General features: G+C 50.7%; 7 protein-coding genes across 7 annotated transcripts; 3 read left to right on the top strand and 4 right to left on the bottom strand.

Moving 5' to 3' along the window:
* Positions 1-595: 595 nt before the first annotated feature.
* On the top strand, positions 596-930 carry POSPLADRAFT_1057884 (hypothetical protein; the record flags this gene model as incomplete). Its single annotated transcript, XM_024480969.1, has 3 exons — positions 596-664; positions 724-857; positions 918-930. 3 exons carry the CDS (start codon positions 596-598, stop codon positions 928-930), a joined length of 216 nt encoding a protein of 71 aa, XP_024337732.1.
* A 2519-nt stretch (positions 931-3449) lies between these two features.
* POSPLADRAFT_1146243 (hypothetical protein) lies at positions 3450-5005 on the bottom strand (the record flags this gene model as incomplete). The annotated part of the gene is made up of 3 exons (XM_024485903.1): positions 3450-4532; positions 4584-4748; positions 4805-5005. 3 exons carry the CDS (start codon positions 5003-5005, stop codon positions 3450-3452), a joined length of 1449 nt encoding a protein of 482 aa, XP_024337731.1.
* A 4151-nt stretch (positions 5006-9156) lies between these two features.
* On the bottom strand, positions 9157-10528 carry POSPLADRAFT_1146456 (hypothetical protein; the record flags this gene model as incomplete). The annotated part of the gene is made up of 2 exons (XM_024485936.1): positions 9157-9231; positions 9482-10528. The coding sequence occupies 2 exons, from the start codon at positions 10526-10528 to the stop codon at positions 9157-9159; spliced, it is 1122 nt and encodes a 373-aa protein (XP_024337730.1).
* A 1345-nt stretch (positions 10529-11873) lies between these two features.
* POSPLADRAFT_1057881 (hypothetical protein) lies at positions 11874-12300 on the bottom strand (the record flags this gene model as incomplete). Its single annotated transcript, XM_024480968.1, has 2 exons — positions 11874-12209; positions 12262-12300. The coding sequence occupies 2 exons, from the start codon at positions 12298-12300 to the stop codon at positions 11874-11876; spliced, it is 375 nt and encodes a 124-aa protein (XP_024337729.1).
* A 1856-nt stretch (positions 12301-14156) lies between these two features.
* On the top strand, positions 14157-15641 carry POSPLADRAFT_1182108 (hypothetical protein). Its single transcript, XM_024488891.1, has 9 exons — positions 14157-14168; positions 14226-14265; positions 14321-14482; positions 14539-14585; positions 14635-14655; positions 14713-14788; positions 14837-15139; positions 15195-15337; positions 15408-15641. The coding sequence occupies exons 2-9, from the start codon at positions 14247-14249 to the stop codon at positions 15543-15545; spliced, it is 909 nt and encodes a 302-aa protein (XP_024337728.1). The 5' UTR covers positions 14157-14168; positions 14226-14246; the 3' UTR covers positions 15546-15641.
* A 395-nt stretch (positions 15642-16036) lies between these two features.
* On the top strand, positions 16037-16373 carry POSPLADRAFT_1057879 (hypothetical protein; the record flags this gene model as incomplete). Its single annotated transcript, XM_024480967.1, has 3 exons — positions 16037-16175; positions 16232-16296; positions 16359-16373. The coding sequence occupies 3 exons, from the start codon at positions 16037-16039 to the stop codon at positions 16371-16373; spliced, it is 219 nt and encodes a 72-aa protein (XP_024337727.1).
* On the bottom strand, positions 16348-18377 carry POSPLADRAFT_1182107 (hypothetical protein). Its single transcript, XM_024488890.1, has 12 exons — positions 18250-18377; positions 18175-18197; positions 18069-18116; positions 17893-18007; positions 17813-17836; positions 17626-17762; positions 17376-17576; positions 17254-17309; positions 17106-17197; positions 16890-17051; positions 16622-16836; positions 16348-16568 (listed from the first exon to the last, which is right to left on the bottom strand). Exons 1-12 carry the CDS (start codon positions 18363-18365, stop codon positions 16543-16545), a joined length of 1215 nt encoding a protein of 404 aa, XP_024337726.1. The 5' UTR covers positions 18366-18377; the 3' UTR covers positions 16348-16542.
* Positions 18378-18380: the final 3 nt, after the last annotated feature.

The raw sequence follows: 18380 nt of genomic DNA, 5'->3' as shown, positions 1-18380 counted from the left end.
AGATGGATAGCTGGATCCATTCCTAACCCCAGGATGCCCGCTGACTCCTCTATAGTCGCGCCCCCGATGATAATCTCGTGTCCTTCTACCTGCATGGCGAAGGAGGCTTCGTGACCAGGAAATCAGTGCGTGTAGTGTCGGGTGAGTGAAGTTGCACATACTCGGGTGTAATGGCTTAACAGACTCGTGTCAGAGTCAATTGAACAGAGCGTAATAAGGCTCTGTAAACTTCCTCAAGGCGAAAATGAGGGAGGGCGGGTTGGATGGCGCGGCATTATATATTGTAGGTCACTGGCGCTTGTCGCGCTTCGCCGTGGGCGGGTCAGATGGCTTGTACTCTGATACAGAGACGGCGCATCAGACTTCGTAAAGCCCCCGGTACACGAAACGTTCATTTCCTCCTGACGGCAGCGTGCAGGCAGTCCGATTTAGAGAAGCGTCGTTGTCTAGGCATCACGGCCACACGTTCTTGTTCATAAGGATGTCGAGAATAATGCAGTGTTATCGGATGGATCATGACAATTCGAAGCCCTTTCAGCTTACATTGTCGTTTGTTATCTTTGCTGACATTGCTATTTCAGGGAACAATGCGAAAATGGACCAAGTTTATTCCCAGTGCAGAGACGCCCAGCAGGTGCCAATGTCGCTTGCCCACCGCTTCTCTGTATGCTTTTCTTCCTGAAATCTACCTCGTCGGGCCACTCGTTCATTTTGTTTCTACAGGGCGAACTACGCGATAAGTATTGTAGGCCGTGGGAGGAATGGAGTGGCGATTCTACCGCTGAGCACAAGCAGCACTTTGTCACGCAGTGGTTTCCAGAAATGGATATCCCCTTTCACCCAGATTTGGACCACTGGTGCGTTCCCGCGAAGTCAGAGCCACTCCTCCATGTTTCTGAACCTTCTCTGCGAGCTAGGTCTTCGCTCTAAGGTGCACACTTTGTCGCGCATCGTTCCTACTGCTGTGCCGTGTGTCTGGCACGCCAGCACAGCGTGTTTACATCTACATACCGCGAGATGTCTCGCGCGGGAACAGCGTTTTGGACCACTCGGTCTCAATAGTTGTACGCTACTTGGACGGGCGCCTTGTGCCTTTTCGTCGCAAGTAAACGGATATACTTCCGCCCCGTCGCAAGCGTACGACATACGAAGACCATTTGCTTGATCGACATCTTGGAAATGACACAGCTACGCTCACTCCCTCTCGTTATGGTTGCTTCTGGCGCGCGATGAGCTGACATTGTCTCTAAAGCATGTTTGTACAATCCTTTCGTTCTAGTATCAGACACACTGACCGTTCAACAGCCGCATTCATTCCGCATAATACACAACACCCTTTCAGACTTGCTTTTCAGTCCTCAGGGATGCAATCCACCTGTGCCTTTTCAAGCGCCACATCGCATCGTCAGGCTTCACCTCTAGCAATGTTAGCATCGGTGCATAAGGGAAAATGCACTCGCTGTGCCGTTTGTCGCCGCGTGAGCGTGCTGGCTTAGCGCACTGGACCCCTGTCTAGTATTTCCAGCTCTTATCAGTTCGGTACATGCTGATGCGGAACGAAGCGTCTTGGCAGCGGTCCCAGGGCCTCCCTTTTCTTTCCGCGAGTATATGGTCGCCTAAGCTTCTCGCTTCACCTCGAAGACGTAACCACGTTGCCAGAACGATGGCAAGGAGAAGATCGGAAGAATGAATCACGCTGCGACCTGTCTAAAAACCACTGTCCCCTATTCTTCGTCGTACCTAAGATACCACTCTCAGGTCAATACATCATATGCGAGCGTTCCCTACTCCCAGCTCCCTACTTCCAGTTCCTTCATTTACACGGTTAGGCGTGTGACGTTGCAGCAATTTAAAGGCCCTCCATCGTGCTTAGGGAATGGTTCAGGTGCTTCTACAGCTCAGTTGAGGAGCTAGAGATAGTATCTGGATATATGTATGCTCAAAATCCAGAACCTGGAGCAATTTGGGTGACGTTTAGAGCCATCTATGCTGATGAAACTGAGGTCACCCACCCGGACTGTGTAATGATAGGATTCCTCTCGCCCGTGCGTGTGTTGAAGGGCCGTCTTGCGATACCACGTAAAGACATCAAGATGGTGGCGGAATGAAGACTGTGCAGTAAGGAGAGGGCAGCGTACGTGGACTATCATCTCATTCATGGCCACATTCGTTCATCGTCAAGTGGCAATTACAATATCGTGCAAACTCCCAGACAGAGAAATGGTCCAGTCCAAGGTGTCAGCGCTTTATGAAGCGCGCTCGTCAGGTTGGCAGCTGGATACGACAGACAACGTTGAAGGAGACCGGTTGAAGTCGTACAGTAATGACCTATCGCATGTTCAATAAAGCATTCCTCAATGACAATGAGCGCATCAGCAATCCATTAACCAGGCTGCAGCAAGTCCAAACTGTGTGAAGCGATAGATAGCCTTGTGGCGGTGGCAGATGCGATCGATCGATGTTTCCCCTACTTCCTCTTCTCCGTCATGCTCCATTTGATCACACTGCTTGATTATGTCTCTTGAGGTCGCCGAGGAGACTCACACTGGGGGCAATCCAAGATTTCTGCTCTCCAAATATTGTCCAGAAATCCAACGAAGTGTAGGAAATAAAAATTGGATACCTGACTTCCGAATATCGAAAGAAAGCCATAAATAAGTGCGGCATATTCGGAGCTCCAAATATGGCAGCGAGTATATTACATAATCGTTTCTCGAATATGAGCCACGATATTCGTTGAATATTCTGCATCAACACATTGTACTAGTAAATATGATAAACAGGGAGTATTCGTGGACAGGTTACATTGTGAAAAATTGTCAACACCTACAGCACGGATAGTCCCCAGATATGTAACCAACAATTGAAGCTTCGGATGGTGTAAGGCATAAAAACCATATTCCGTGCCGATCTGCCAACCAGAAATGGCATACACTGGGTGATTAATCTATTTCAGCCAATATATAAGGGATATCTGTGCTCTGAGTATTAGCAATAACCCACGCTGTATTTGGTCCATGAATGTCCCCTGTTTATCATATTTACTAGTACAATGTGTTGATGCAGAATATTCAACGAATATCGTGGCTCATATTCGAGAAACGATTATGTAATATATTCGCTGCCATATTCGGAGCTCCGAATATGCCGCACTTATTTATGGCTTTCTTTCGATATTCGGAAGTCAGGTGTCCAATTTTTATTTCCTACACTTCGTTGGATTTCTGGACAGTATTCGGAGAGCAGAAATCTTGAATTGCCCCCAGTGTCACGCTCATTCTGTATGGCAACAGATATCGATTGGTCAAGAGAGATCAGACGGCGAAGACGACAGCAAGATAAGATGGCTGTGACAAGAAGACTAGAGACTGAAGAACTGTAAGGCGGCAGAAACAGTCGAGTGGGGAGTACGAGCGGAATAGGGAGAATACTGCGACGACTCCCAGATGTTAGGCATGACCGCCCTTTCCTCCACCACGACCGCCCCTTCTTCCACCGCGACCGCCCTTTCCATTTCCCCCACCACGACCGCCCTTATCTCCACCCTTGCGCTTGTCGTCGTTCCCGTCACTCGACGCTCCGGACTTCTTCAACTCTCCAGGTGGCTGTTTATAGGCAGGACACGCACCGTCATCGATGTGCCGCTTGACTGCATCACCCCTGGAGAACTGCTTATTGCAGTGGGTGCAGCCGGGTTTCACGAGGTCGCCTGGCTTTCCCTTTGGACAGCTGGATCTGAGATGGCGATTTCTGTCGGTCATGCGTTCAAACGACTTTGTGCAGCCAGGCTTCAGGCACGGGAACTGCCCTCCACTGTCTCTGATCTTAATCTTCGTGTTGCCCGCTTTCGCCTTCGCCTTACACTTCGCCTTGCCTTTTGCCTTCGCATTGCCCTTTGGCTTCGCCGTACCCTTCGCTTTTGCCTTGGTATTCTCCTTCGTCTGAGCAGTGTTCTTTGCCTTACCCCTCCGGGCCTTCTTCACCGCCTTCTTGTTGGCAGCGTCCTCCTCGCTGTCATCATCAGCCCTGCGCTTTTGCCCACGCAAGGCATCTTGCATTTTCAAACCGCTGTTTCCATAGGACGCGCGAGTGTGGGAGTGCGTTATGGGTCTGTCGAGGGGAGGGGCGACCAGTGGTGAGTCGGCAGTCACTTCAAGATTGATGTCGCCATCGAGAACTGCAACCTCGTTGTCCTCGTCATCGGTGTCGAGAATGAAAGCATCATCCTCGTTGTCATTTGCTCCATCATTGTAGGCGTCGAGGTCATCTTCACCCTCATCTTTGTCGATGGAAACTTCGTATTCTTCTGTTGTTGCACCCTGCTCTGCGTACAGCAGACCAGGGGCGATCGCGAGGGATACGGGATCCCCACGCGATGTTTGAGTGTGGGAGAGATCGGCTCTCTCCCCATGCCAGCCGGTCGAGTCGCCGAGTGCACCCGGGAATCGCGATGGCCCTGCAATGGGCGCGCCATGTTCCTCGGGCATCATCGCCCCGGATGGCCACCACACGTCCATGTCCGGCGGGATGTACTGATCAGATCTTAGTATCTCAGCACATCAAGAGATGGATGGATACCATACCATGTTCCCGCCATATACCTCCGCAGTGCCCTCCTCCATGGAAAGGCCTATGGTAAGTTCAACGTCCATGTTGATGGACGCAGTGTATTCGTCAATTGACGACTCGACCCATCTCTCTTCCTCAGGATGAGACGATGGCGATGGCAGTTCGTGGACGGAGGGGTCCTTGAAGAGGGAAGGGCATCAGCTTACGCAGTCCGTAGTAGGGGTGATCCACTTACCACGCCGAATCCGAGCTCCCATCTGTAGTAGTCCTCTATGGAGATACCCGCTGCTACTTGCATATCGTGGTCTTCGACAGGATAGCTGAGCAACGGCAATCCTGTATGCTCGTTGGCGTTGATGGCTGTCGTTTGAGGTGCTCCAAGAGTCTCTACGATATTGTTGGGGATTTCCCCATCAAAGTCATCTGCTGCCTGCATGCAGACGACAGACTGACAGATGAGTAGTCAGTATCTACAACTGCAGGCGAGTGAAATACTATATACTTGCTAGATTAGGCTGATTTTGTGCTATTGGTGAGGTAGCTGAGAAGTGTATGACTTCGGTAAGCTATGAGGAGGGAACGAATACGGGGGACGGGGTCAGACAACGTTGCAATTGATATATTATAGTTCCTCAGCGCCTGTCATGCTTCGCTGTCTCCGGACAAGAAGGCTAGACGTTGGGCAACTCCGCTACAGAAAGCACCGAAGGCCTTCATCATACTTCCTAAATCTTCCGCTGCACGAGTCGGTCATTTCCTGTTGATGGCGGCGTACAGCCGGAACAATTTCAGCAGGAATTGCTGTCTGAGCATAGCGGTCGCGAGGGCTGATTAATAAGGACGTCCATAATAATGCAATGATATCGGGCTGATTACACAGCTCGCGACGTTAGACGAAGACGGAGTGCCATCAGATCGTTCTCCTTATGCCGTTTTCGTTTTGAGGAACAATGTAAGATATATTATGTTGAGCAGGTAACTAGTATCCTTCCGATGACTCGCAGATTCATCCCCCACTTTTGATGTCAATCAACGCTGTCACATGTCTTACTTATTCTTACTGTATTGTCCACAGGACGTTCATCGACGCAAAGTCGGATAATCCATCTGCGTTATGCACCATCGTCGAACTTTTGCTGACTGCCCACCGATCATCCGCAGAACCAGCGACCATGCTCTCCTGAAGCTGACATCCATTTCAGGCCATGTTCCGTCTCACGGTGCACACTCGCGGCTCTTGAAATCACCGCCTCGTTGTCCCTGGGCGTTTTCTGCGGGCTGACCTCTCACACCAAGTCTGTTCCCCGTCTGGGGATCATTTCCACTCTGCGGCGTTGTGCATTGTGCGCTGGCAACACAATTAGAGAATTGAATGAACGGCAGTTGGCACACCTCCTTTGCCTGCGAGCGACACCGTCAGCCTCATTCTCCAGTGGAGCGTTGCATGCGATCGGGAAAAGGAGATAGATTTTCTGGCTCGAGCTAAGGCATGTGCCTTCACTCCTCTCTCGGACGTCTAATAACGCTGTAGTACGATGAGGGTTTATTGGTGTATCGCGGACGATTACGTGATCTCTCAAGACTGCAGAACTCGCTCAATAATAATCGCTTGCCTTCTGTGTCTAGTCTGAATGCGCGAGCAGGAGAATAAGTTGGCATCTACAAGGAACACTCTCAAGAGTCAAGGCGGCTGTTCACAGGCCGGCCTGATGAAATTCACAAAGCACACAGGAGACCGCTTCTGCAGGTGTGTAATCTGCCCGCCAGCTCACCATGCTTGGCAGCACCACTCACCTCCTGTTTTGCCTCAGGCGGCTCGTCATAGAAGATTGTTGACGCATTCTGTCCACCGTTCGTGATGTCTGATATCCGTCCGTCGCAAACATTCCATCGTTTTGAAGCCCGCACACCGCCATACCATCACCTCCGTCTACTCCATTTGCCACACTCTGCGTGAGTTCCACCTTCTTTACTCATCACGGGCACACTGCATGTGCTCCAAACCGTGGTCCATCCAAAATCCCTCAGCTCGGCTTAACATTCTAGATTTCAAGCCGTCCGTGCTCTACAAGTCTTACCTGTCGACGCGGAACCACTCGATGACAAATTCATCGACACACCCACCCGTACAGCGACTATCAGCTAGTGCTTACATGCGGCATCATCCGTCCAACGCTGCCGTTCTCAAAACATCGGTGCGCCTACACCTTATTTTATCACCACTTGTTGTCCTCGGCTGCTCACGCCATTCATTCTAAATGCTTTGCGTGACGACAAGGCTGGATAACCGTTATCAACATGGACGAGAACCTCACTCGGTTTAGATATTACGAGCGCGTATTCGGTTCACTCTCAGCATAAGAACATATGATCGCCTCGCCACTATGTCTGCGCACACTATCTATTAGTGGCTTTTACTTCAATAGCCGGGTGTTCTCTCATTACGTCTACAGACGCTCTACGAGACATTGGAGACGACATAGCAGGGGCTAAAACAACATAAAGTTTCACCCTGATGGAACGGCGCGCCGTCGCGGAGGTCACAGTCACTTACCCTATTTCCGAACCTTCTCTACGGGCCTTCCCCGAGTCTCCACTCCAAAGTGCACACCCCGACTGGGCGACACACCGTCCATCGCATCTGTGGACGGTTGGCGAACTCACGTTTTGTGCTAGACGACAATATGTATGGCTCCCACAGATCGATATAAAGCATGGCACATGGAGGAACTCAAATCAGTCCTTGAGATCGTGCAGGTATTGTAGAATGCGTTACAATGTGGTTATGAAGCCCCTTCAATGGTCTGGGATCACGAACACTACATTATAGAAGCACAGATCTAGTGGTTGTGCTTCTGGACGTCATCGCATTGCAAGTGCTCATAGATGTGACGCTCTGCGAGATCATATCGGCGGAACTGTGATCATTTCAGTATGTAATTACGCATTTCGGGTGCTGTGGAAGATGAAACTCATGGTTCAATACAATTAGTGGCGCAGAAGGTGGCGCACTGTATGGACGACCAATCGCATCGGAGATACCGCGACTTTCCTCCTACAATCACACACATACCTTCAGGCGCGGAAACACTTCAGCGTATGCATCACACTACTGATGTTTGCCAACAGTGGTAACATGCGAAAACGCCTTGCAAACACGCGCATGTCCGACTGAAAGAGATTTGCTTGCCAATCTCGACAAAGATTCAATGTTTGTGGATATGGATGCCTGGTGATAGGTATGAACTACGACGCGATCGAGGGAGCGATCAAGGATACGCAGATGACCGAGCACGAAGCTCCAGGTGAATCGGTCTCTGCGGGTGGTTTGAACGGAAATCGATACCGCTGCATGTGAAATGGGCCTCGCGGCTCATACGAGATATCGCGGAGGCACAGAGCGGCTGTTGAGATCTCTTCGCTCAAGGACTCAAGTGATGGCTATGCAAGACGCAAGAAGGATTAATCCCACCATTTGTTTTCTTCCCAAGACCAGATTGGATCATCTCTACGGGCAGACGTGTAAACTGTACGACTGGCGACCAATCCGTGCACGATGCACCGGCAGACATGATTCGCATACTTGCGCCTTGGAGGAATGATTCATAACGTCCATTAGAAATCAGGCAGTAGTTATAGGCTCCGCGACGGTGCATCGTGAAGATTGTCTAATTGGGCCACTGTGCTGCTTGTGAGCGGTGAAGACTCAGTCAAGGCTCCACGCGAGCGGCAGAGCGATTGCCGTTAATCTGCTAGCCGGCTAATAGACAGCAGCTGGCCCGGCATGAGCGCGGAGTTGGGCTTCATAATAGGCGGGTATAAATTGTCAATGAAATGATGCAGTGATGTTCGCACTAATTCCCTGAATACGAAGGGCCTCGTCAGTTGTTCCATTCTTTATAGCGCATAACTGGTGGATTTCATGAAGAACTTCGTGAGATGCAGCAGGAGCTTCAGTCAATGCGGCATAGCGCCATCATGCGGTGACCACGCGGGAGACGCAAAGCACGTCTCCGGCCTCTGATAGACGTCACTGCAGTAGGCGGCGAGGGTACGGGGGATACAAACACGGAGTGTTGAGGCTTTCTCATGCGACAATATCCGAAAGGACCTGAAAATATCGCATAAACCTGGTTTAACGATAACTTAGACTTAGCGATTGCGCGTACCAGCGTGACGAAAGCGTTGGAACAACCTGAATCTCTGAGAAAACCAACTACTGTCTCCGAGTGAGCGTCGGCCAACGAGAGTTGATGGCTGGGTAGTAATTTCACGAGGACGGAGAGCGTTGTAGCATGTGGAATTGTCGCTACAGCTAGGCGGTGAGAAAATCTAAGACTAGATCAAGAAAGATGTCCTTATTACGTTAGGAAGAGCATACATGCGTGTGAGATACTGTGCCAGAATCTAGGTGCGGGAACTCACTCTTCATCGCCGTGCATACTGCACTGATCCAAGGCGCAGTATCAGCGATAGCGTATTCAACAAAAGAGATGTTTTACTAGCCTTCAGTGAACAAGGCGGGGTCAAAATCGGGTGCATTAATTTTTGCCCTTACTTGCTCTGCATGGTGCAGACAAATGCGCTCTACAGTTCGTTCTTTATCCGGGTGCACAATTTTCCATGAGCCACCGCTAGGTTTGGATCGCCCGCATATAAAATCTATAGACACATATCGGAGGGAATGTATATGTTCGATGAGCACGTGCACCAGCTGCTCTAGATTGGCCAGCGTCGGCCCGGTCATTGAGAGACGGCCATCACGAGCTACGTGTATCTGCTCGAGGAGATATGTCAGCCTGATGTGAATTAGGTGGCCCAAATGATTCAGTACACCAAAACGTATGCCCTTCCAGGTGTTTTTCGACAGTCAATGTTCGTGATGATATCCTCAGGTTACTTCGGCACTCACCAATTGTTGAGCCATCTTGAACACCAGGTCCGTCTCACTCCAGAACACCCATGTCATGATCTCCAGACTGCGTACTTGAGGCGCGATTTCTGCCAGACTCGCCCAGAAGGTATCATCCTGCATTGGTGGAACTGTGAACTCTAGCACTCTCGGCGACATCTGTCGTATCGCATGTAACACAGTAACGTCATCGGCGGTCGCAAGGTGGAGAATCGACGTCACCGACAGATGGTGCATACGACAATCGAATGACCATGTCCCGAAGAGCGCTTTAGGTCCCTCGACGTAGTCCAAATGTGGCCAACATACGCTGCTCGTTGAGGACGAGCCAGACAGATAGTCCGCGCGTAGTTCTCGCACATTGGGGAAAGCTCGGGCTACATCGGACATCGAGAGCCGACAACGACCCAGCGTCAGGCTCGATACAGCGGGCCAGGACAATGAGAGTTGTGACCTTTCGGCATGGCTTGGATGCTCTTCGTTATCTGAATGAAGCTGCGAGAGGGTGAGACGTCTGATGGTCTGCATATGTTGGATGCTAGAGAGGTCACTAGACGGGATAGAAAGTGATAGCTCTATCAGTCTGCTGCGCATCTCCCTCAGCATCTGCCTCTGTATTGCGAGTGATTCTGTCTTGCTCTTGTCCCCGGGGTTCAGGTTTAGAGACAAAAGCGGTGAGGGGAGACTCAGAATCCGTAAATGGCGCAATGCTGAGAGGGCAGGTCCAATGCGGGGCTGCTTTAACAGCAACGTGTCGAACGAGTATAGAAACCAGAGCGATCTGAGATGGATGGCATTCTCGAAGAGAGATACCAGCAAGCGCGCTGTGGTGTTGCCTAAATGAAGGTGGTCCTGTGAAGGATAGGCTGATGTGTCGGTCATGTCATCGAACCCAACTTCAAGTTCGCGGATCCAGTGTAGGCGACCAGGAATGTCCTCGAGCATATAAGTGCAAACTCGCATAATTGTCGCGTTGTGTCGCATTGTCACGATAGAAAGAGCGTGCCGCTTTGCGATAGGATGGATGTCGTGAGACGTGAGGGACATGCTGAGAGCATCGCGTGTTGAGAGCCAGGACACAATGAGAGCCAGGACATCATCGTTTAAGCGGGGTATTCTTCCTAGAGAGAATGCTCCGGGTTTCTAGCAATGAACCTCACGGAGAGCTCGATGAGTGGTAAATCATATGACAGACCTTCGACCCGTGAGCAGATAACAAATTCGTTTGTTGAGTTTGAATCATGATGAAGCTGCTGAAGCAAAAACAACCAACGTGAACTTATCACGCCGTCATTCAACAGAAAAGTATTTTACGACGAACCTGATTGTAGGCCTCGATGAGTAGGAGCAAGATTGCGCTTCGGACGTATCCGTAGGCGAAGTAAACCTTATTTAGAGTCCGTAGGGCAACTACGACTGCGGCATCTGCTGCGAGTCCGAACTTAATCTTCATGGAACGGTAGATAGCCTCGGGGCGGCGGCAAATTGTCTCCAGTGAGCAGAACGTAATACATTTCCTTCAACCTATGCAGGCTCCGGATATCCATGTATAACGTCTACTAACTATTGTGCCCCTCTTCAATCTTGTCGTTAGGTCGGTCATCGATGGTCGATTGCCAATTCTCAGCCACGATCATGTGCATGTGCAAATAGACCCAAGCATCGCGCGCCGCGATTCGGCGCTAATTAGGCTCAGCATGAATGCTTCAAGAAGTTCTACATTCCTGCTTTCGCTAGATTGCTCTGCCCGCCTCGCTTTTGTCATGTATATATTCTCTAGTAGTTAAACCTTATATGCCTTCAATTCCTCCATCCGTTGACCAGCCGTGTCAGCTGCAACATGACTGACGGAGCACCTCACTTCTCCTCCTTCGTCGTGGTCCATTCAATCACGCTGCTCAACCATGTCTCTTGGATTCTCTGGGATCTGGGGAGATTCAAGCTCGTTCTGTATGGCGACTATATACCGAAAGGTTAGACGTCGAAGACGACGGCAAGAGGCGTACTTATAGATCGTCATGACAATGTCGAGAAGCCTAGAGCCCAAGGGATTGTAACGCGGCAGAAACAGCCGGCTGATGAGTACGAGAGGAAGAGGATACGGTGATGACTCCCCGACATCAAGAACGACCGCTCATTCCTCCATCGCGACCACCCTTGTCTCCACCCTCGTGCTTGCCGCCGTTCCCGTCACTCGACGGTCCAGACTCCTTCGACTCGCTATTGACATTTTCAAAAAGTGGAACGCGCACCACTTCCAATATAGCGGTTGACAGAATTGCCTCTGGACAGTTGTCGAGTGGCAAGTCAGTGGCTGGTACATTGTTGGCGTCAACATCAAGAATCGCAGACTCGACCTCGTTGGACGCAAGAGGTGCATTGTCCTCTTCATCTATGTGGTGAATGGAGCTGTCGGCTTCGCCGTAGTCCGCTCCGTCACCACCCAGGCATCGAGGTCTGCCTCTCCACCCTCATCGTCGTCGAAGAAAACTGCATATTGTCTTATGTTCGCACCCTGCTCTGCGTATGGCAGACCAGCGACACTCGCGAGGGACACGGTATTCCCACGTGATGATTGAATGTGTGAGTGAGTAGTATTCTCTCTAATCCAGCTAATCGAATAGCTGAGTGCACCCGAGAACCGTAACGGCCCTGCAACGGACGTGCCATCTTCCTGGGGCCTTGATACAACAGACGATCCCGTTATGTGAGCGTCCGACAGGACGTACTAAGCAGACATCAGACTGTCAGCATTTCGAAGACACAAATGCCTAACGTACCATGTCTCTGTCATATGCCCTTGTGGTGCCCTTCTCCATAGAGAGACGTACGGTGAGTTTGACGCCTTTAACAGGGGTGTTGTGTTCATTGACTGGCGACTGATTTGACTCGTCATCCTCGAAGGTGGATTACTCCGGTGTGTGCCCGTCATCATAGCAATTCTAACGAGCGGAGAGTCTGTGTCACACTATGCAGTCCATGATGAAGGGTATCCCTATAGAAGCATCTATCGCTACCTGCTCGTCGTGGTCTTGTGGCGAGTATGTAGCTTCACGTACTGAGTAACTGTAGTTGGAATCTCCGAGTCTATAAGGTAGACAAATCAGATGTAGGACGTCATGGTAAGCTACTGTGCGCGCACCAATATGAAAGAATATGCGGAGATAATAATTGTCTGTGTATCCGCAGGTTATCAACGTCTGTCGTGCTTCGCTGTCTTCGGACAAACGGGATAGACAACATGCAACTCCGCTGCACGATGATTCAGATGCATTCATCATACTTTTCAAATCTCCCGCTGCACGAGATCGCCATTTCCATCTGGTCACAACGCGCAGTCGGCACATCAAGGTTCATAATGGTGTACAGATTCGTCGAAACGTGTGACTACCTTCTGAGGCACCCGTATGAGGATGAGTCAAAACGAGGCTTTCAGAAGGTATTGCTGTGTCCATGACCGCCGCAGGGGCTATGTATAGGAAGACCATAATGATGCAATGATGTCGGACCGATCACACGGCCCACAAAGTCGGACGGGAAAGAGATGCTATCGGATTGTGCTGCGAACAGAGCTTTCTGCAAATAACAATGTAACGTAGATTATGTTGTTTTTCCGCGTGATTGCATGTGCATATATATGTGGCGTCCGTTCGCTACCTCACAAGATCATTGGCACGATATTATCATGCTAATCAACGCTGTCATATACTCCACTCTCTGCATTACCAACAGGACGCCACTCGGCGGTATCACAGGGCTCCAAAACCGGATATGCCATCTGTGCTGTGCACCACAAAAAGTCAGGTCTGTGATTTGTGCGGATAGAACCTGAGGGGAATCGCCCTCGAGGGCCATCAGTGCTGCATACCTCAATGGTGGTGTTCTGTGGGCGAGAGGACGAGATTTTCTGACAGTTAGACGACTGTAAATTCATGGTCGGCGGTTCGATTCTTACTGAGCCGGCCGTGCCGCACATCTACGAGTAATATTCACCCTCAATGAGCTCGTGAACAAGGACGTCAGATCCAAAAAAGGTGTCTAGGAGATCCAAATCTCATAGACACAACTGATGAGTCTTAAATGGCTTTGCAAAAACTCAGTTAACAGTGATGCATCGAGAGGCTGATCCTTACCGTCGCACTTCTTCCTTAATACATGTTGATAATCGCTCCGGGATCTACATGATAATGCTGCGACCGGCGATTGGACCGTGGACCATTCCTCAGCTTCAAATTTACGGAGGGATACTTAATTAGGCCTGCATTGGACCTTGTAAAATGACGGACGGGATGGAATTGTAAAATCCTAGAAGAAGTCAAAGCCAGGGTACTCGTCCTATAACGAGAGTGAAAGGAGTTGGTTCGTTGGGTAGGAGTGATTGTATTCAATTTATGGCGGGAGCGCTGATCCATTGGAGATTTCGCGCGGAATACCAGCGGGATCCAGTGATAGTAGAAGTCAGGCTTGTTATGAAAATTCATACCTCATTGTCTGTGAGAATAATGTTTGCATACAGCGCTGAGTTCACTTATGACCGCGGTACTATAGTGTAAAGAAATCAATGAGCGCTAAAAGGGCTAAATACGCGGTAGCGGGATTGCCGGGCCGGATACCGTTATGTCATGCAGCTGCTGCATCCCAGCGGTCACTTCGACCTACCTTAGGCCTTCACCATCGGGAAGCTACCGTGAGTGCATTGTTTTCATGTTGACGGCCTATGGTATGATCTTGAGCGCACCTGAAGTCAGCAGGTCAATAGCCTACTATGCGCATCATCGTAACGGGCAAGTTCCCTTCAAACATCACAGAGGGGTCGCCTCGCTCACCCGCCACATTCAGGCGCATCGGGTGTCCTTGGGTCTGCCATCTATGCGGCATACAAGTCTGCCGGCCACACAGTGCTCGGACTTGCACATTTGCGGCCAACGGATGAGCTGAGGCAGCTCGACCTCCTCGACTCGGCGGAGGTGGAAAGGGTGTTCTCAGAATTCAAGCCAGATTGTGAGCCTATACACGCATTCTTCTGTTGACTTTGATGCGAGATTGATTGAGCACAGGGGTGATTCATTGTGCTGCTGAGAGGAGGCCAGATGTGGCAGAGAAGGTACACACAAGAAAAGCATTGTGACTTGCGTGTCTGACGTCCTCTACAGGACCCGGAAGGGGCTCGTCGAGTGAGTGTGGACATTCACAGAATGAGACATGCTTTCATTCAAATTATGCAACTGCAGCTCAATGCAGTCCTGCCTGCGCATCTGGCCCAAATCTCGAAGGCGTTGAAGTTCACCCTCGTATACATCTCAACAGGTACGATTCCTTTATTCTCCTCATATTGATTGCTAAGAGCCTGCTTAGACTACGTCTTTGACGGAACCTCACCGCCTTACACCCCTTCTGCTCTCACGAATCCTGTCAATCTCTACGGGCGGACGAAGCGGGATGGGGAGTTGGCCGTGCTCGGTGTAGTGGGCAGCAAGACCGTCATCCTGCGCGTGCCAGTACTATATGGGCCCGCGCCGAAAAACTCCGATTCTGCAGTGAACATCCTACTTGACGTCGTGACAGACCAATCCGGCAAGGAGTACAAGATGGATCACTACGCGACGCGGTATCCGACGAATGTCTTGGACATCGCCGACTTCTTGGTACGACTGTCTGGTGGGTACTTGATGTCCGCCTGACGTACCAGTCGTATGTGCTAAGGCTGGTGTAGCATTGCCGTCATCGCGCCCAATCCCTCCGATTTTACATTACTCCGGGGGCGAGCCTTTCACGAAGTACGAGATGTGCCTCGTGTTTGCGCGCATCCTTGGTCTGCCGCACAAACACATTGTTGCAGATGCAGAACCGCCCAAGGTACACCTTCCGTTCTTCAACGTCGCCTTGTCGCAGGGCATGTAGCCATCCTTGCTGACCATTGATGCAGGGAGACGCAGCCACGACCCGACCTCGGGACTGCCAGCTATACACGCGTGAGACGGAAGATCTCATGGAGGGATACGGCAGCCTCGGATGGACACCATTTGAGGAGTGGTGGGAGAGCTATCTCAAGACGAAACAATGAAGGCGGAGGGGAGGGTAAGCATGAAGAATGGAAGAAGTGAATTGACCTTGTCATGTACGTGTATCGGACTGAATTGACTTCAGGCGTTATTATTGTAAAGCCCGAATGTTATCACATGCTCACACCTACAGAATATTTCCTGTTTTCGCGCAGGGTGCCGCTGGAAAAGTGACATTTGCTGCTCGTTTTCCCATTTATACCGCCTAAACGCGTGTTATATGCGACGTGCTAGTATGCTTGCATACTGCCCAACTTGAGCCACGCCCCCGTAGAACTCGACTCGACGTTGTCGGTGCGCGTCATGCACGTGACCGCGACTCATTACAGCGCGCGGCGTAAATGCCAACGACGTCATCCCCGTTCACCGGCGCCAGTGGATGCCGTTCTGGGAGCGGCCGACTGCGTTCATATATAAACCCACTCGCCGGCTCATGTGCTCCCGCTCTCAACACGCTTTCCCCTCATCTTCCTTGATATCAGAGTACTTCACAATGTCATCGCATGCAGGACAATCATTTGGAACAAATTCACCTCCACTCGATGCAACCGGCCAGGATAAGCCAATGGGCGTGTCGAGTATCAATGGGGACAAGCCTGCCTCACCGGTGCCTGATGTCGAGCAACGACAAGGTATGATTCGCATTTTCACCCCAAGCATACCCATTGTGTAATCTCTCGCCCTCTAGGATACTTTAAGGGCGTAGAGACAGGGAAAGAGAACGGCGACCAGGTTGGGGCAGGCGCACCTTCGGTAAGTTGGGTTCCTCGTGCCACTTGCCTGCTGCAGATGGCCTGACGAAACGACTGCAGCAGAAGGCTAAGCAGTGATTGAACATGCCCCCTTCGCTGTACAATCGTATTCCGACTCAGACACACAAACTTGTCACAGCATTGTAGAACGATATGTCCGCGGAGTGTATATTATGCATGTGTCGAGCACATTACGACTTGTCCAAACAATAGACATCTTGTTATGTACACGATAGGTTTAGCCGGTTTATGCGAGGTTGGCAAACCCGAGCTCTGTTGACGCATCAGTAATCGCATTTCAATCATCGATCGCGAAATACACATACTGCGGCTTTCGACTGAGGAGTTGGTTGACAAGAGTCTCGTGAGCGAAAATGTGAGCTTCTCGAGTATTGCATACGTACAATCATATACGGTGTAGGCATTCTCCAGGAACTTCTGACCGAATGCGAACGAGCCAATGCCATTCGGACCCAACCAAGTGTGTATTGCATCGTCGGTGATGTTTAGGGCGCTGTATAGGTTCCTCGGCACCGCGTATCTAAATAATGGTGAGCTCCGTGGTATCGAATTACATCCATGAAAATGAAGTACTTCGACGCTGGGAACGTGAAATTCAAACTAGCGACGCCGATAATGAGGTCTGGAAGGGAGTCAAGGGTCAGGTTATTCGGGAGGACCAGCGAGCCTTCGAGAGCAGAATAGCTGTCGATAGTGGCTCCGGGTATGCTATCGTATATGCTGAAGAACGCGTAACTTAGAGGTAGGGTAATCAGCACGCTGTGGGTGGGAGCATCTTACGAAGCTCACGTAGGGAGTTCCAAAAACAGTACACCGACATCTGTTTGGGCATACAGAGGACCGGGGGCGAGGAGCTCGTTGTTCCAGTAAAGACTGGATGCCTGAAGAACACATTGAGTTTTCTGCGCCGCGGGTTGTGTTGGAAACGAAACCCTACGTTGCAGTTATAATACTTCGTGTCGTCGGGGACGTTGTCTAGCCAAACAACCTCGCCTGTTAATTCGGTGAGCAACGACTACTAATCAACAAAAGGGCTCGCTGCCGCGTCAGCGCACGCACCAGTGATACGACTCTCGTCCACTCCGCCAAATGTTATCTCGCCCGAACCCTCCGCCACGCCGTCTTCGCCAAGCGGGGCCACGTACATGCCCCAGATGGGATTATCGATGACGCCCTCAGAGTACAGGTTCTCCACAAACGTGGGCGTTGTGTTATAACCTATCACTTCGCCCTTGTTCGAGCCGGGAGGGGAGAGCCCCACTGCACCGGGTTAGTGTACCATAAGAAGCAATGGTAGACACAAGCGCACAGATGCCGTTGATGGGCTCGATAAGTGTGAAGCCCTCTGTGAAGTTAGCGGCACCGATGATCTGGGACGAGACGGTCGCTCCGCCAACCGTGACGCGATCGAGGTATGCGGTACCGGAGGCACCGCCTGTACCATATCTATATCTCCATTACGTAAGCGGGATAACAGCACTTTATCCAAAACTTACCCGATGCTGAAAGAGGTGTTCAGGCTGTTTGCATGTGGTACATCAGCCCCCTGCGACAGTACAGTACAGCAGTCACGTACGGGCGAGTATACGGTCCTGGGGTGTAAGATTCGGACGCCTGCCCTCCGACCCAAAGAATACCACTTCCGGTGTCAATCAAAACATCGGAGAATGTTTGATCGTCACCGGCGTGGACTTACATGACAGGATAGTTAGTCGAGGCTAGGAGGAGAAACAAAGTGATCGCTTGAATTACCAGAAGTGACAACCTTTAGACCAGGATTCTGAGTCGAGGTAGATGGATCTGCTCATGAGCAAGCGCATCAGAGACGTGTCTATTTGCTAATACGGATGTCTCTCACCGTCCGAGCCTAACTTTGAGGGACTGGAGGCAATGAACATAAGTCCGGAAACAGACGGTGGTACCCAAGGCTTACACTATGCTTGACTTGAAAGGCACCTTGAATGTTCCCACCGCGGCAGCCTGCTCAGCACCCAGAAGTCCCAGAAGGATGCATGGTAAGCTATGTTTGAACCTGAGCTGGAGCAACATAGTGGTTTAGATCCA

The sequence above is a fragment of the Postia placenta genome (genome assembly GCF_002117355.1).
Source record: "Postia placenta MAD-698-R-SB12 unplaced genomic scaffold POSPLAscaffold_9, whole genome shotgun sequence".
NCBI classification, from domain to species: Eukaryota; Fungi; Basidiomycota; class Agaricomycetes; order Polyporales; family Adustoporiaceae; genus Rhodonia; species Rhodonia placenta.
Note: the sequence above shows the minus strand (reverse complement) of the source record. Positions and strands in the feature narration are given on the sequence as shown.

What these genes read in the sequence shown, in the direction of transcription:
- POSPLADRAFT_1182107 (XM_024488890.1), bottom strand. Translation starts at nt 18,365, where the DNA reads ATGTTGCTCCAGCTCAGGTTCAAACATAGCTTACCATGCATCCTTCTG. An exon ending in AACACCTCTTTCAGCATCGG is followed by an intron (nt 17,763 to 17,812) that starts GTAAGTTTTGGA and finishes ATGGAGATATAG; the next exon opens with ATATGGTACAGGCGGTGCCT. An exon ending in CTGTTTTTGGAACTCCCTAC is followed by an intron (nt 17,052 to 17,105) that starts GTGAGCTTCGTA and finishes CCTACCTCTAAG; the next exon opens with TTACGCGTTCTTCAGCATAT.
- POSPLADRAFT_1182108 (XM_024488891.1), top strand. An exon ending in CTCAGAATTCAAGCCAGATT is followed by an intron (nt 14,483 to 14,538) that starts GTGAGCCTATAC and finishes GATTGAGCACAG; the next exon opens with GGGTGATTCATTGTGCTGCT. An exon ending in CTTCTTGGTACGACTGTCTG is followed by an intron (nt 15,140 to 15,194) that starts GTGGGTACTTGA and finishes AGGCTGGTGTAG; the next exon opens with CATTGCCGTCATCGCGCCCA.